Source organism: Salmo salar, unplaced genomic scaffold, assembly GCF_905237065.1.
Source record: "Salmo salar unplaced genomic scaffold, Ssal_v3.1, whole genome shotgun sequence".
NCBI lineage: Eukaryota > Metazoa > Chordata > Actinopteri > Salmoniformes > Salmonidae > Salmo > Salmo salar.
In genome coordinates this window covers 23,514-40,000 of record NW_025550776.1, presented here as the reverse complement: position 1 = coordinate 40,000, position 16,487 = coordinate 23,514, and the positions used below count along the sequence as shown (strand labels likewise).

General features: G+C 44.4%; 1 protein-coding gene across 1 annotated transcript in view; it reads left to right on the top strand.

Annotated features, from left to right (window-relative positions):
* The window catches only part of LOC123740013 (stomatin-like protein 1), a 29,623-nt gene extending 14,274 nt beyond the window's left edge, over window positions 1-15,349 (top strand). The window contains 5 exon segments of the mRNA XM_045713945.1: window positions 4,474-4,677; window positions 7,600-7,723; window positions 7,726-7,830; window positions 13,545-13,766; window positions 14,432-15,349. Coding sequence (XP_045569901.1) covers window positions 4,474-4,677; window positions 7,600-7,723; window positions 7,726-7,830; window positions 13,545-13,766; window positions 14,432-14,634 — 858 coding nt within the window. The 3' untranslated portion in view covers window positions 14,635-15,349.
* The last annotated feature ends 1,138 nt before the right edge of the window (window positions 15,350-16,487 follow it).

Below are 16,487 nucleotides of genomic sequence, written 5' to 3'. Positions count from 1 at the left end.
CTATAACAGTTATAACCCTCTCTATGACACTTATAACCCTCTCTATGACAGTTATAACCCTCTCTATAACAGTTATAACCCTCTCTATAACAGTTATAACCCTCTCTATAACAGTTATAACCCTCTCTATAACAGTTATATAACCCTCTCTATAACAGTTATAACCCTCTCTATAACAGTTATAACCCTCTCTGTAACAGTTATAACCCTCTCTGTAACAGTTATAACCCTCTCTATAACAGGTTACTACCAGGGACGGAGGTGTGGTGTCTGTAGGAGCAGATATCCAGTTATATAACCCTCTCTATGACAGTTATAACCCTCTCTATAACACAGTTATAACCCTCTCTATAACAGTTATATAACCCTCTCTGTAACAGTTATAACCCTCTCTATAACAGTTATATAACCCTCTCTATAACAGTTATAACCCTCTCTATAACAGTTATAACCCTCTCTATAACAGTTATAACCCTCTCTATAACAGTTATAACCCTCTCTATAACAGTTATAACCCTCTCTATAACAGTTATAACCCTCTCTATAACAGTTATAACCCTCTCTATAACAGTTATAACTAGAGGTGGACCGATTATGATTTTTCAACGCCGATACCGATTATTGGAGGACCAAAAAAAGCCGATATCGGTAAATCGGCTGATTTATGATTTTTTTAATTTTTTATATGTGTGTAGATATATACACACACACACACACACCTCTGAAGTGCCAACGATACTGAAGAGTCTGCTTAGGAGACAAATACTCTCAACTGTTTGAATAATAAAAATAGAGTTTAAGTTACCTGTGATGAATGCTGAAAACAAAAACTGTAATTTCTATATGCAGGAAATCCTATTTTAATAACGGGCACGGTAAGAATTGACTACCAAAGAGCGAGTCATAATTCCCATGACACCTTCTAGCAAAATTCTCAAAAGCGGTTCCTTCATTTATTAGGATATTATAGGATATTTTTAGATTAACTTAAAATAAGGTCTGCGTTTGGTTTAGGCTTACACCACCTTGCCAATTTTATAACTGTGTAGAGATCCATAGGATATAACTCTGAGCAATATAAGCGAAGATACATTTTTTTTGTAGAGTGGATTTATGAAAATATGTTGACAAACGTTACCTAGTGAGATTTACACGGGTATCAAAACGCCGAGGCGGTTTAAGCACAAAACACAGACCTTATTTGAAGTAGATCAAGACATTCTCTATGGAAGACACGAACCGTAAAATAACGAAGGAACCCCTTTCAAGATCAGCCGCAAGTTATTACAGGAATTATGACGCGGCGACTATTTCTCTCTAAACCATATACCTTTTGACTATTACGAGCCTGCTGCTGCCTACCGCCGCTCAGTCAGACTGCTCTATCAAATATCAAATCATAGACTTAACTATAATATAATAAACACACAGAAATACGAGCCTTAGGTCATTAATATGGTCAAATTCGGAAACTATCATCTCGAAAACAAAACATTTTATTCTTTCAGTGACATACAGAACCGTTCCGTATTTTATCTAACGGAGTGGCATCCATAAGTCTAAATATTCCTGTTACATCGCACAACCTACAATGTTATTTCATAGTTCCGTAAAATTCTGGCAAATTAGTTCGCAACGCGACAAATTCTGACTCTGCGTGCAACGAACGCAAGAGAACTGACACAATTTCACCTGGTTAATATCACCTGCTAACCTGGATTTCTTTTAGCTAAATATGCAGGTTTAAAAATATATACTTCTGTGTATTGATTTGAAGAAAGACATTGATGTTTATGGTTAGGTACACGTCGGAGCAAAGACAGTCCTTTTTCGCGAACGCGCACCACATCGATTATATGCATCGCAGGACAGGCTAGATAAACTAGTAATATCATCAACCATGTGTAGTTAACTAGTGATTATGATTCATTGATTGTTTTTTTTATAAGATACGTTTAATGCTAGCTAGCAACTTACCGTGGCAACGTAAAGCAGGTGGTTAGAGCGTTGGGCTAGTTAACTTAAGGTTGCATCCCCAAGCTGACAAGGTAAAAATCTGTCGTTCTGCCCCCTGAACAAGGCAGTTAACCCACTGTTCCCTGGTAGGCCGTCATTGAAAATAAGAATGTGTTCTTTAACTGACTTGCCTAGTTAAATAAAGGTTTAAAAAAAATAAATAATAATAAAATAAAAAAAAATCGGCAAATCGGTGGCCAAAAATACCGATTGTTATGAAAACGTGAAATCGGCCCTAATTAATCGGCCATTCCGATTAATCGGCCGACCTCTAGTTATAACCCTCTCTCTGCTTCGGTATAACAGGTTACTACCAGGGACGGAGGTGTGGTGTCTGTAGGAGCAGATATTCAGTTATAACCCTCTCTATGACAGTTATAACCCTCGCTATGACAGTTATAACCCTCTCTATAACAGTTATAACCCTCTCTATGACAGTTATAAACCTCTCTATAACATTTATAACCCTCTCTCTGCTTCGGTATAACAGGTTACTACCAGGGACGGAGGTGTGGTGTCTGTAGGAGCAGATATCCAGTTATATAACCCTCTCTATAACAGTTATAACCCTCTCTATAACAGTTATAACCCTCTCTATGACAGTTATAACCCTCTCTATAACAGTTATAACCCTCTCTATGACAGTTATAACCCTCTCTATGACAGTTATAACCCTCTCTATAACAGGTTACTACCAGGGACGGCGGTGTGGTGTCTGTAGGAGCAGATATCCAGTTATATAACCCTCTCTATAACAGTTATAACCCTCTCTATAACAGTTATAACCCTCTCTATAACAGTTATAACCCTCTCTATGACAGTTATAACCCTCTCTATAACAGTTATAACCCTCTCTATGACAGTTATAACCCTCTCTATGACAGTTATAACCCTCTCTATAACAGTTATAACCCTCTCTATAACAGTTATAACCCTCTCTATAACAGTTATATAACCCTCTCTATAACAGTTATATAACCCTCTCTATAACAGTTATATAACCCTCTCTATGACAGTTATATAACCCTCTCTATGACAGTTATAACCCTCTCTATGACAGTTATAACCCTCTCTATGACAGTTATAACCCTCTCTATGACAGTTATAACCCTCTCTATAACAGTTATAACCCTCTCTATGACAGTTATAACCCTCTCTATAACATTTATAACCCTCTCTATAACAGTTATATAACCCTCTCTATGACAGTTATAACCCTCTCTATAACAGTTATATAACCCTCTCTATAACAGTTATATAACCCTCTCTATGACAGTTATAACCCTCTCTATAACAGTTATATAACCCTCTCTATAACAGTTAAAAAACCCTCTCTATGACAGTTATAACCCTCTCTATAACAGTTATATAACCCTCTCTATGACAGTTATAACCCTCTCTATGACAGTTATAACCCTCTCTGTAACAGTTATAACCCTCTCTGTAACAGTTATAACCCTCTCTGTAACAGTTATAACCCTCTCTGTAACAGTTATAACCCTCTCTGTAACAGTTATAACCCTCTCTATAACAGTTATAACCCTCTCTATGACAGTTATAACCCTCTCTGTAACAGTTATAACCCTCTCTGTAACAGTTATAACCCTCTCTATAACAGGTTACTACCAGGGACGGCGGTGTGGTGTCTGTAGGAGCAGATATCCAGTTATATAACCCTCTCTATAACAGTTATAACCCTCTCTGTAACAGTTATAACCCTCTCTGTAACAGTTATAACCCTCTCTATAAAAGGTTACTACCAGGGACGGAGGTGTGGTGTCTGTAGGAGCAGATATCCAGTTATATAACCCTCTCTATGACAGTTATAACCCTCTCTATAACAGTTATAACCCTCTCTGTAACAGTTATAACCCTCTCTGTAACAGTTATAACCCTCTCTATAACAGGTTACTACCAGGGACGGAGGTGTGGTGTCTGTAGGAGTAGATATTCAGTTATATAACCCTCTCTATAACAGTTATAACCCTCTCTATAACAGTTATAACCCTCTCTGTAACAGTTATAACCCTCTCTATGACAGTTATAACCCTCTCTATAACAGTTATAACCCTCTCTATAACAGTTATAACCCTCTCTATAACAGTTATAACCCTCTCTGTAACAGTTATAACCCTCTCTGTAACAGTTATAACCCTCTCTATAACAGGTTACTACCAGGGACGGCGGTGTGGTGTCTGTAGGAGCAGATATCCAGTTATATAACCCTCTCTATAACAGTTATAACCCTCTCTATAACAGTTATAACCCTCTCTATAACACAGTTATAACCCTCTCTATAACAGTTATAACCCTCTCTATGACAGTTATAACCCTCTCTCTGCTTTGGTATAACAGGTTACTACCAGGGACGGAGGTGTGGTGTCTGTAGGAGCAGATATCCAGTTATATAACCCTCTCTATGACAGTTATAACCCTCTCTATGCTTTGGTATAACAGGTTACTACCAGGGACGGCGGTGTGGTGTCTGTAGGAGCAGATATCCAGTTCCGTATCTGGAGCCCGGTGATGTCAGTGGTCTCGGTTCAGGATCTTAACGCCTCGACACGCCTCACTGCCCACAACGCCATGACAACCAGCCTGGGCAGGAAGAGCGTCAGGGAGATTCAGACTGAGAGAATCAAACTGGGAGAATACCTCGGGGTGAGGCAGCAGCACTACACACATATATATATATATATATATATATATATACTGAACAAAAAACATCAACGCAACATGCAACCATTTCAAAGATTTTACTGAGTTTTCAGTTCATGTAAAGAAATCAGGTCAGTTTAAATAAATTCATTAGGCCCTAATCTATGGATTTTCACATGACTGGGAATACAGATATGAATCTGTTGGTCACAGATACCTTTAAAAGAAAAAGGTAGGGGGCGTGGATCAGAAAACCAGTCGGTATCTGGTCTGACCACCATTTGCCTCATGCAGCGCGACACATCTCCTTCACATAGAGTTGATCAGGCTGTTGATTGTGGCCTGAGGAATGTTGGTCCACTGCTCTTCAAATATAACACTTAATGCGCATTAGTGCTGGGCGATATGGCGAAAATATAATTTCACTATATTTTTTTGTTCAAATTTATGACAGTTTTATGTTTTTGAATAATACAAATTCCATAACCTTTTGAATTTGACCTGCCTAGTTAACATTTTACATTTACATTTTTAGTCATTTAGCAGATGCTCTTATCCAGAGCGACTTACAGTAGTGAATGCATACATTTCATATGTTTCATACATTTTTTTTCCCTCCGTACTGGTCCCCTGCGGGAATCGAACCCACAACCCTGGCGTTGCAAACACCATGCTCTTCCAACTGAGCCACACAAGACCAAAGGTTAAATAAAATACAGATTGTAAATGTGCTTTATGAGTAGTGCGCGACCCTAAGGTGGTAACACACAACATTCTACGTGATTACAATGGGTCTTTCTCCATTCTGATTGGTTTATAGCAGGGATGGGAAACTTTGATGGTGGTGGGGGGGCCACAAAAAAACCAAAAAAAACACAGAACTCATTATATGCGGGGCTGCAGTGGCTTGTGGGTCTGTGTACCCACATCCACCCATACTACAAGTTTAAATATCTGGTTGCTAGACTAATGTAGCATTTACCCATCCCTGTTTTATACGGTTCAATTAAACTTCAACCCCCCAGCATTTTCATCCATTTCTGTATTTCCTGCACTCAATTTGAGATCATTTCTACACTACTATGGAAATGTAATGATTTATTCTAATTCTATAGTTAGAATGTAATAGTGGCCACTTTTGAATACAGTGTTTGACATGACAACAAATTAAAATGCCAGGGAGGAGTTATTGTTACAGGGTAGGAACCAAAGTGTTGGTCAGCGTTTTCTAGGGGACCCTATAATCTTTGGCTACATTAAATGTTTCTACTTCACGTAGCCAGAGAAATGGTATGAGGTTAGTATAAAGGCATCTCTCTCCATTGAAAACAGGCGATTGACCTTAACAACCCTCATCAAATATATATATATATATATATATTTGTTATATTATATATATATATATATATAATAAACAATATTATATATATATATATATATTTATATATATATAAAAAAAAAAAAGGATTATAATATTGATGTATCCACCAATCCAAAGAAAAGATAGGCGGCATCTAGACAGCTCTCTGTGCCGCTTTGAGGACAATGATTCCCATTGTCAGGGCAGAGAGACGTGCATCTTGTCAGTATATCCATAATCTTTGATGTAGCAATATCACATTTTAACAAACCAAACATTGAAATACCGTTATAGAAGGTATTGTGAAAACCGAAACTGGTATGTAGTAAAATACGGTAAACCCTCCCAGCCGGTAAACCCTCCCAGCCGGTATACCCTCCCAGCCGGTAAACCCTCCCAGCCGGTATACCCTCCCAGCCGGTAAACCCTCCCAGCCGGTATACCCTCCCAGCCGGTATACCCTCCCAGCCGGTATACCCTCCCAGCCGGTAAACCCTCCCAGCCGGTATACCCTCCCAGCCGGTAAACCCTCCCAGCCGGTATACCCTCCCAGCCGGTATACCCTCCCAGCCGGTAAACCCTCCCAGCCGGTATACCCTCCCAGCCGGTATACCCTCCCAGCCGGTAAACCCTCCCAGCCGGTAAAACCCTCCCAGCCGGTATACCCTCCCAGCCGGTATACCCTCCCAGCCGGTATACCCTCCCAGCCGGTAAACCCTCCCAGCCGGTAAACCCTCCCAGCCGGTAAACCCTCCCAGCCGGTATACCCTCCCAGCCGGTAAACCCTCCCAGCCGGTATACCCTCCCAGCCTGTAAACCCTCCCAGCCGGTAAACCCCTCCCAGCCGGTATACCCTCCCAGCCGGTATACCCTCCCAGCCGGTATACCCTCCCAGCCGGTAAACCCTCCCAGCCGGTATACCCTCCCAGCCGGTAAACCCTCCCAGCCGGTAAACCCTCCCAGCCGGTATACCCTCCCAGCCGGTAAACCCTCCCAGCCGGTATACCCTCCCAGCCGGTATACCCTCCCAGCCGGTAAACCCTCCCAGCCGGTAAACCCTCCCAGTTATCATCTAATCTGTTAGGGTCACTGTATCTTGTTAAATTAGTCTCTGTAACATCTCTTGCATCGTTGAAGTGGATGTTCCCTCTCTCCATCTTCCCTCACTTCCTCTCTCCATCTTCCCTCACTTCCTCTCTCCATCTTCCCTCACTTCCTCTCTCCATCTTTCCTCTCTCCATCTTCCCTCACTCCCTCTCTCCAACTTCCCTCACCTCCTCTCTCCATCTTCCCTCACTCCCTCTCTCCATCTTCCCTCACTCCCTCTCTCCATCTTCCCTCACTCCCTCTCTCCATCTTCCCTCACTCCCTCTGTCCATCTTCCCTCACTCCCTCTCTCCATCTTCCCTCACCTCCTCTCTCCATCTTCCCTCACCACCTCGCCTCCTTCTCAAGATTGGAGTCCCCCACCTGTTTTAGGTCCTCTCCTACAATGTGTTTTTTTTTATAGGAGAGAGGGATGTGAAATCACTATGGGTTTCTAAACAATCTTGTTTCTTTCTCAGATGGACATCAATGAGACGACCAAGCCCTGGGGTCTGGAGGTAGACAGGGTAGAGCTGACCGTAGGTGCTGTCCTGAAGCCCCCAGAGGACTGTCCATCTGGGCCCGGCTCGGTCATCCTACCCCCTCTATCCCTGGTCTCGAGGGACTGGCCGGACCCATACAACAACTGGCTATGCACTTCCTGGGCAATATGGCTGGCGGTAACAATGGATCTCCCCTGGTTAGGACAGGTACAGTCACAATGGAGCTCCCCTGGTTAGGACAGGTACAGTAACAATAGAGCTCCCCTGGTTAGGACAGGTACAGTCACAATAAATCTCCCCTGGTTAGGACAGGTACAGTCACAATGGAGCTCCCCTGGTTAGGACAGGTACAGTAACAATAGAGCTCCCCTGGTTAGGACAGGTACAGTAACAATGGACCTCCCCTGGTTAGGACAGGTACAGTAACAATGGAGCTCCCCTGGTTAGGACAGGTACAGTAACAATAGAGCTCCCCTGGTTAGGACAGGTACAGTCACAATAAATCTCCCCTTGTTAGGACAGGTACAGTAACAATAGAACTCCCCTGGTTAGGACAGGTACAGTCACAATAAATCTCCCCTGGTTAGGACAGGTACAGTAACACTAGAGATTCCCTGGTTAGGACAGGTACAGTAACAATGGACCTCCCCTGGTTAGGACAGGTACAGTCACAATGGAGCTCCCCTGGTTAGGACAGGTACAGTAACAATAGAGCTCCCCTGGTTAGGACAGGTACAGTCACAATGGAGCTCCCCTGGTTAGGACAGGTACAGTAACAATAGAGCTCCCCTGGTTAGGACAGGTACAGTCACAATAAATCTCCCCTGGTTAGGACAGGTACAGTAACACTAGAGATTCCCTGGTTAGGACAGGTACAGTAACAATGGACCTCCCCTGGTTAGGACAGGTACAGTAACAATAGAGCTCCCCTGGTTAGGACAGGTACAGTAACAATAAATCTCCCCTGGTTAGGACAGGTACAGTAACACTAGAGATTCCCTGGTTAGGACAGGTACAGTAACAATGGACCTCCCCTGGTTAGGACAGGTACAGTCACAATAAATCTCCCCTGGTTAGGACAGGTACAGTAACACTAGAGATTCCCTGGTTAGGACAGGTACAGTAACAATGGACCTCCCCTGGTTAGGACAGGTACAGTCACAATGGAGCTCCCCTGGTTAGGACAGGTACAGTAACAATAGAGCTCCCCTGGTTAGGACAGGTACAGTCACAATGGAGCTCCCCTGGTTAGGACAGGTACAGTAACAATAGAGCTCCCCTGGTTAGGACAGGTACAGTCACAATAAATCTCCCCTGGTTAGGACAGGTACAGTAACACTAGAGATTCCCTGGTTAGGACAGGTACAGTAACAATGGACCTCCCCTGGTTAGGACAGGTACAGTAACAATAGAGCTCCCCTGGTTAGGACAGGTACAGTAACAATAAATCTCCCCTGGTTAGGACAGGTACAGTAACACTAGAGATTCCCTGGTTAGGACAGGTACAGTAACAATGGACCTCCCCTGGTTAGGACAGGTACAGTCACAATAAATCTCCCCTGGTTAGGACAGGTACAGTCACAATGGAGCTCCCCTGGTTAGGACAGGTACAGTAACACTAGAGATTCCCTGGTTAGGACAGGTACAGTCACCCAGTAAACCAGTTTTCATTAGTAACACCTTCACCTGGGTGGTGTTGATGAAGTCCAGGTCGTACTCCCTTGTTTTCAAATCAAACATTTGTACATTTTAGTCATTTTATCAGACGCTCTGATCCAGAGAGACTTTACAAGTCAGTACATTCATCTCCAGATAGCTAGGTGGACCAGTCATAGTCAGTCCATTCATCTCCAGATAGCTAGGTGGACCAGTCATAGACAGTCCATTCATCTCCAGATAGCTAGGTGGACCAGTCATAGTCAGTACATTCATCTCCAGATAGCTAGGTGGACCAGTCATAGTCAGTCCATTCATCTCCAGATAGCTAGGTGGACCAGTCATAGTCAGTCCATTCATCTCCAGATAGCTAGGTGGACCAGTCATAGTCAGTCCATTCATCTCCAGATAGCTAGGTGGACCAGTCATAGTCAGTCCATTCATCTCCAGATAGCTAGGTGGACCAGTCATAGTCAGTCCATTCATCTCCAGATAGCTAGGTGGACCAGTCATAGTCAGTCCATTCATCTCCAGATAGCTAGGTGGACCAGTCATAGTCAGTCCATTCATCTCCAGATAGCTAGGTGGACCAGTCATAGTCAGTCCATTCATCTCCAGATAGCTAGGTGGGCCAGTCATAGTCAGTCCATTCATCTCCAGATAGCTAGGTGGACCAGTCATAGTCAGTACATTCATCTCCAGATAGCTAGGTGGACCAGTCACAGTCAGTCCATTCATCTCCAGATAGCTACGTGGACCAGTCAGTCCATTCATCTCCAGATAGCTAGGTGGACCAGTCAGTCCATTCATCTCCAGATAGCTAGGTGGACCAGTCATAGTCAGTCCATTCATCTCCAGATAGCTAGGTGGACCAGTCATAGTCAGTCCATTCATCTCCAGATAGCTAGGTGGACCAGTCATAGTCAGTCCATTCATCTCCAGATAGCTAGGTGGACCAGTCATAGTCAGTACATTCATCTCCAGATAGCTAGGTGGACCAGTCATAGTCAGTCCATTCATCTCCAGATAGCTAGGTGGACCAGTCATAGTCAGTCCATTCATCTCCAGATAGCTAGGTGGACCAGTCATAGTCAGTCCATTCATCTCCAGATAGCTAGGTGGACCAGTCATAGTCAGTACATTCATCTCCAGATAGCTAGGTGGACCAGTCATAGTCAGTCCATTCATCTCCAGATAGCTAGGTGGACCAGTCAGTTCATTCATCTCCAGATAGCTAGGTGGACCAGTCAGTCCATTCATCTCCAGATAGCTAGGTGGACCAGTCAGTCCATTCATCTCCAGATAGCTAGGTGGACCAGTCATAGTCAGTCCATTCATCTCCAGATAGCTAGGTGGACCAGTCATAGTCAGTACATTCATCTCCAGATAGCTAGGTGGACCAGTCATAGTCAGTACATTCATCTCCAGATAGCTAGGTGGACCAGTCCATTCATCTCCAGATAGCTAGGTGGACCAGTCATAGTCAGTCCATTCATCTCCAGATAGCTAGGTGGACCAGTCATAGTCAGTCCATTCATCTCCAGATAGCTAGGTGGACCAGTCATAGTCAGTCCATTCATCTCCAGATAGCTAGGTGGACCAGTCATAGTCAGTCCATTCATCTCCAGATAGCTAGGTGGACCAGTCATAGTCAGTACATTCATCTCCAGATAGCTAGGTGGACCAGTCATAGTCAGTCCATTCATCTCCAGATAGCTAGGTGGACCAGTCATAGTCAGTCCATTCATCTCCAGATAGCGAGGTGGACCAGTCATAGTCAGTCCATTCATCTCCAGATAGCTAGGTGGACCAGTCATAGTCAGTCCATTCATCTCCAGATAGCTAGGTGGACCAGTCATAGTCAGTCCATTCATCTCCAGATAGCGAGGTGGACCAGTCATAGTCAGTCCATTCATCTCCAGATAGCTAGGTGGACCAGTCATAGTCAGTCCATTCATCTCCAGATAGCTAGGTGGACCAGTCATAGTCAGTACATTCATCTCCAGATAGCTAGGTGGACCAGTCATCGTCAGTACATTCATCTCCAGATAGCTAGGTGGACCAGTCATAGTCAGTACATTCATCTCCAGATAGCTAGGTGGACCAGTCATAGTCAGTACATTCATCTCCAGATAGCTAGGTGGACCAGTCACAGTCAGTCCATTCATCTCCAGATAGCTACGTGGACCAGTCAGTCCATTCATCTCCAGATAGCTAGGTGGACCAGTCAGTCCATTCATCTCCAGATAGCTAGGTGGACCAGTCATAGTCAGTCCATTCATCTCCAGATAGCTAGGTGGACCAGTCATAGTCAGTCCATTCATCTCCAGATAGCTAGGTGGACCAGTCATAGTCAGTACATTCATCTCCAGATAGCTAGGTGGACCAGTCATAGTCAGTCCATTCATCTCCAGATAGCTAGGTGGACCAGTCATAGTCAGTCCATTCATCTCCAGATAGCTAGGTGGACCAGTCATAGTCAGTCCATTCATCTCCAGATAGCTAGGTGGACCAGTCATAGTCAGTCCATTCATCTCCAGATAGCTAGGTGGACCAGTCATAGTCAGTACATTCATCTCCAGATAGCTAGGTGGACCAGTCATAGTCAGTCCATTCATCTCCAGATAGCTAGGTGGACCAGTCATAGTCAGTCCATTCATCTCCAGATAGCTAGGTGGACCAGTCATAGTCAGTCCATTCATCTCCAGATAGCTAGGTGGACCAGTCAGTTCATTCATCTCCAGATAGCTAGGTGGACCAGTCATAGTCAGTCCATTCATCTCCAGATAGCTAGGTGGACCAGTCATAGTCAGTCCATTCATCTCCAGATAGCTAGGTGGACCAGTCATAGTCAGTCCATTCATCTCCAGATAGCTAGGTGGACCAGTCATAGTCAGTCCATTCATCTCCAGATAGCTAGGTGGACCAGTCATAGTCAGTCCATTCATCTCCAGATAGCTGGGTGGACCAGTCATAGTCAGTACATTCATCTCCAGATAGCTAGGTGGACCAGTCATAGTCAGTCCATTCATCTCCAGATAGCTGGGTCGACCAGTCATAGTCAGTCCATTCATCTCCAGATAGCTAGGTGGACCAGTCAGTTCATTCATCTCCAGATAGCTAGGTGGACCAGTCATAGTCAGTTCATTCATCTCCAGATAGCTAGGTGGACCAGTCATAGTCAGTACATTCATCTCCAGATAGCTAGGTGGACCAGTCATAGTCAGTCCATTCATCTCCAGATAGCTAGGTGGACCAGTCATAGTCAGTCCATTCATCTCCAGATAGCTAGGTGGACCAGTCATAGTCAGTCCATTCATCTCCAGATAGCTAGGTGGACCAGTCATAGTCAGTACATTCATCTCCAGATAGCTAGGTGGACCAGTCATAGTCAGTACATTCATCTCCAGATAGCTGGGTGGACAAGTTCACGAAAGTCTTAAAACAATAATGTGTGTTATATATGTACAGTTGAAGTTGGAAGTTTACGTCCATTTAGGTTGGAGTCATTAAAACTCGTTTTTCAACCACTCCACAAATTTCTTGTCAACAAACCATAGTTTTGGCAAGTCGGTTAGGACATCTACTTTGTACATGACACAAGTAATTTTTCCAACAATTGTTTACAGACAGATTATTTCACTTATAATTCACTATATACTTACATGTACCAGTCAAAAGTTCATTCCAGTTTTGTTTGTTTTTACTATTTTCTACATTGTAGAATAATAGTGAAGACAGAAGATATATACATATATCCTCGGAGGACAGCGTCAGCTAATCTGTATCTCTGTGTCCCTCAGAGGACAGCATCAGCTAATCTGTATCTCTGTGTCCCTCAGAGGACAGCGTCAGCTAATCTGTATCTCTGTGTCCCTCAGAGGACAGCGTCAGCTAATCTGTATCTCTGTGTCCCTCAGAGGACGGCATCAGCTGATCTGTATCTCTGTGTCCTCGGAGGACAGCATCAGCTAATCTGTATCTCTGTGTCCCTCAGAGGACGGCATCAGCTGATCTGTATCTCTGTGTCCTCGGAGGACAGCATCAGCTAATCTGTATCTCTGTGTCCCTCGGAGGACAGCATCAGCTGATCTGTATCTCTGTGTCCTCAGAGGACAGCGTCAGCTGATCTGTATCTCTGTGTCCTCAGAGGACAGCGTCAGCTGATCTGTATCTCTGTGTCCTCAGAGGACGGCATCAGCTGATCTGTATCTCTGTGTCCTCGGAGGACAGCATCAGCTGATCTGTACCTCTGTGTCCCTCAGAGGACAGCATCAGCTTCTCAGACGAGGTGAGCAGTACTCCCCTGGCTATAAGTCGTACCGGAGGCGGGGATGAAGCTGTAACCGGGCCCGTGTCCGTGCTGGGACTGATGGACGGCCTTTTACTCTCAGAGTCTCTGGTCAGTCAGGTGGGAGCCTGCTTCCTGTTCCTCCTCCAATCACCTGACGGACAACAGACCAGCTATTACGTAGACCTCAGCCAAGGTGAGACAAATACAAACGGTCATTCTATAGAGTCTCTGAGAGGGCTGGGTTTCCCCCAGACACGAGGCTAGTCCTGGACACAAAAAAAAAGCATTCTCCGATGATGGTTTGTTCGAGGTCTGGGGAAACCACTCGTGAAATGGTTTTGAAAAACGTAGTCTTTGGCCCTCCTTTGTGATTGTAAAGGAAAGTACTTGACCCTCTGTAGTTATGGTAACAGTCTCTTTCCCTCCGCCATGTGTTTTAATAAGATAAAACCTTTTTTTTTTTTTTAGGGCCAGTTTCCCCAGACACATTCATCCCTCACGAAAAATAACTTTTCAGTAGGATTCAACATGCTTTCTAGTTTAGGACTTAGTCTGTTTTTACTGAGTCATTATGCCATCATCTCTGTCAGATATGTTGCTTTCCTATCCAAGCTGCATTTCAGACTAACGGACCAAGGGACTAACGGACCAAGGGACTAAGGGACTAACAGACTAAGGGACCAATGGACTAACAGACTAAGGGACCAATGGACTAACAGACTAAGGGACCAATGGACTAACAGACTAAGGGACCAATGGACTAACAGACCAATGGACCAATGGACCAAGGGACCAACGGACTAAGGGACTAAGGGACTAAGGGACTAACAGTGAGTTCCCCTCTTCTTCTGTGTGTAGGTAGTGGTTCAGCCGGACCAGGGTCCCCTCCAGAGGGCCTGGTACCAGACGTCACCTTCAGTATGACGGACCAGGACCTGCTGGCTATGTTCGAGGGAACCCTACGACCCTTCGCAGCCTACACCACTGGACGACTCAAGGTCCAGGGAGACCTGAAGACTGCCATGAAGCTGGAGGAAGTCATCAAGCTACTCAGGCCTTAAGCACTGGCTTCAGACCTGCCTTTTATACAAATACCAGGTCCTAGAAATACAGGATTCAGGCCTTGAGCACTGGCTTCAGACCTGCCTTTATACAAATACCAGGTCCTAGAAATACAGGATTCAGGCCTTAACCACTGGCTTCAGACCTGCCTTTATACAAATACCAGGTCCTAGAAATACAGGATTCAGGCCTTAACCACTGGCTTCAGACCTGCCTTTATACAAATACCAGGTCCTAGAAATACAGGATTCAGGCCTTGAGCACTGGCTTCAGACCTGCCTTTATACAAATACCAGGTCCTAGAAATACAGGATTCAGGCCTTGAGCACTGGCTTCAGACCTGCCTTTATACAAATACCAGGTCCTAGAAATACAGGATTCAGGCCTTGAGCACTGGCTTCAGACCTGCCTTTATACAAATACCAGGTCCTAGAAATACATGGTCACTAATAACAGTTCACATAGACCCATCTCTTTCATGTTGTGGTTTAAAAAGTAACATAAATGACATGCATGTCCATCTCTCATGGCTCAAAGTGGAGGAGAGATTTGACTTCATCACTACTTGTTTTTGTAAGAAGTGTTGACATGCTGAATGTAATGAGGTGTCTGTTTAAACTACTGGCACACAGCTCAGACACCCATCCATACCCCACAAGACATGCCACCAGAGGTCTGTTTAAACTACTAGCACACAGCTCAGACACCCATACATACCCCACAAGACATGCCACCAGAGGTCTGTTTAAACTACTAGCACACAGCTCAGACACCCATCCATACCCCACAAGACATGCCACCAGAGGTCTGTTTAAACTGACTGGCACACAGCTCAGACACCCATCCATACCCCACAAGACATGCCACCAGAGGTCTGTTTAAACTACTGGCACACAGCTCAGACACCCATCCATACCCCACAAGACATGCCACCAGAGGTCTGTTTAAACTACTGGCACACAGCTAAGACACCCATACATACCCCACAAGACATGCCACCAGAGGTCTGTTTAAACTACCAGCACACAGCTCAGACACCCATACATACCCCACAAGACATGCCACCAGAGGTCTGTTTAAACTACCAGCACACAGCTAAGACACCCATACATACCCCACAAGACATGCCACCAGAGGTCTCTTCACAGTCCCCAAGTCCAGAACAGACTATGGGAGGAGCACAGTACAACATAGAGCCATGACTACATGGAACTCTATTCCACATCAGGTAACTGATGCAGCAGCAGAATCAGATTTAAAAAAACAGATAAATGTATTACCTTATGGAACAGCGGGGACTGTGAAGAGACACACACACACACACACACACACACACACACACACACACACAGATTTAGTACTGTAGATATGTGATGGTAGAGGCCTGAGGTAACAAACTTAATGTATTGTGAATTCTGTAATAAATGTATTGTAATGTTTTTAAAATTGTATAACTGCCTTAATTTTGCTGGACCCCAGGAAGAGTAACTGCTGCCTTGACAGGAACTAATGGGGATCCATAATAAACCCCAGGAAGAGTAGCTGCTGCCTTGGCAGGAAATAATGGGGATCCATAATAAACCCCAGGAAGAGTAGCTGCTGCCTTGGCAGGAACTAATGGGGATCCTTAATAAACCCCAGGAAGAGTAGCTGCTGCCTCGGCAGGAACTAATGGGGATCCATAATAAACCCCAGGAAGAGTAGCTGCTGCCTTGGCAGGAACTAATGGGGATCCATAATAAACCCCAGGAAGAGTAGCTGCTGCCTTGGCATGAACTAATGGGGATCCATAATAAACCCCAGGAAGAGTAGCTGCTGCCTTGGCAGGAACTAATGGGGATCCATAATAAAC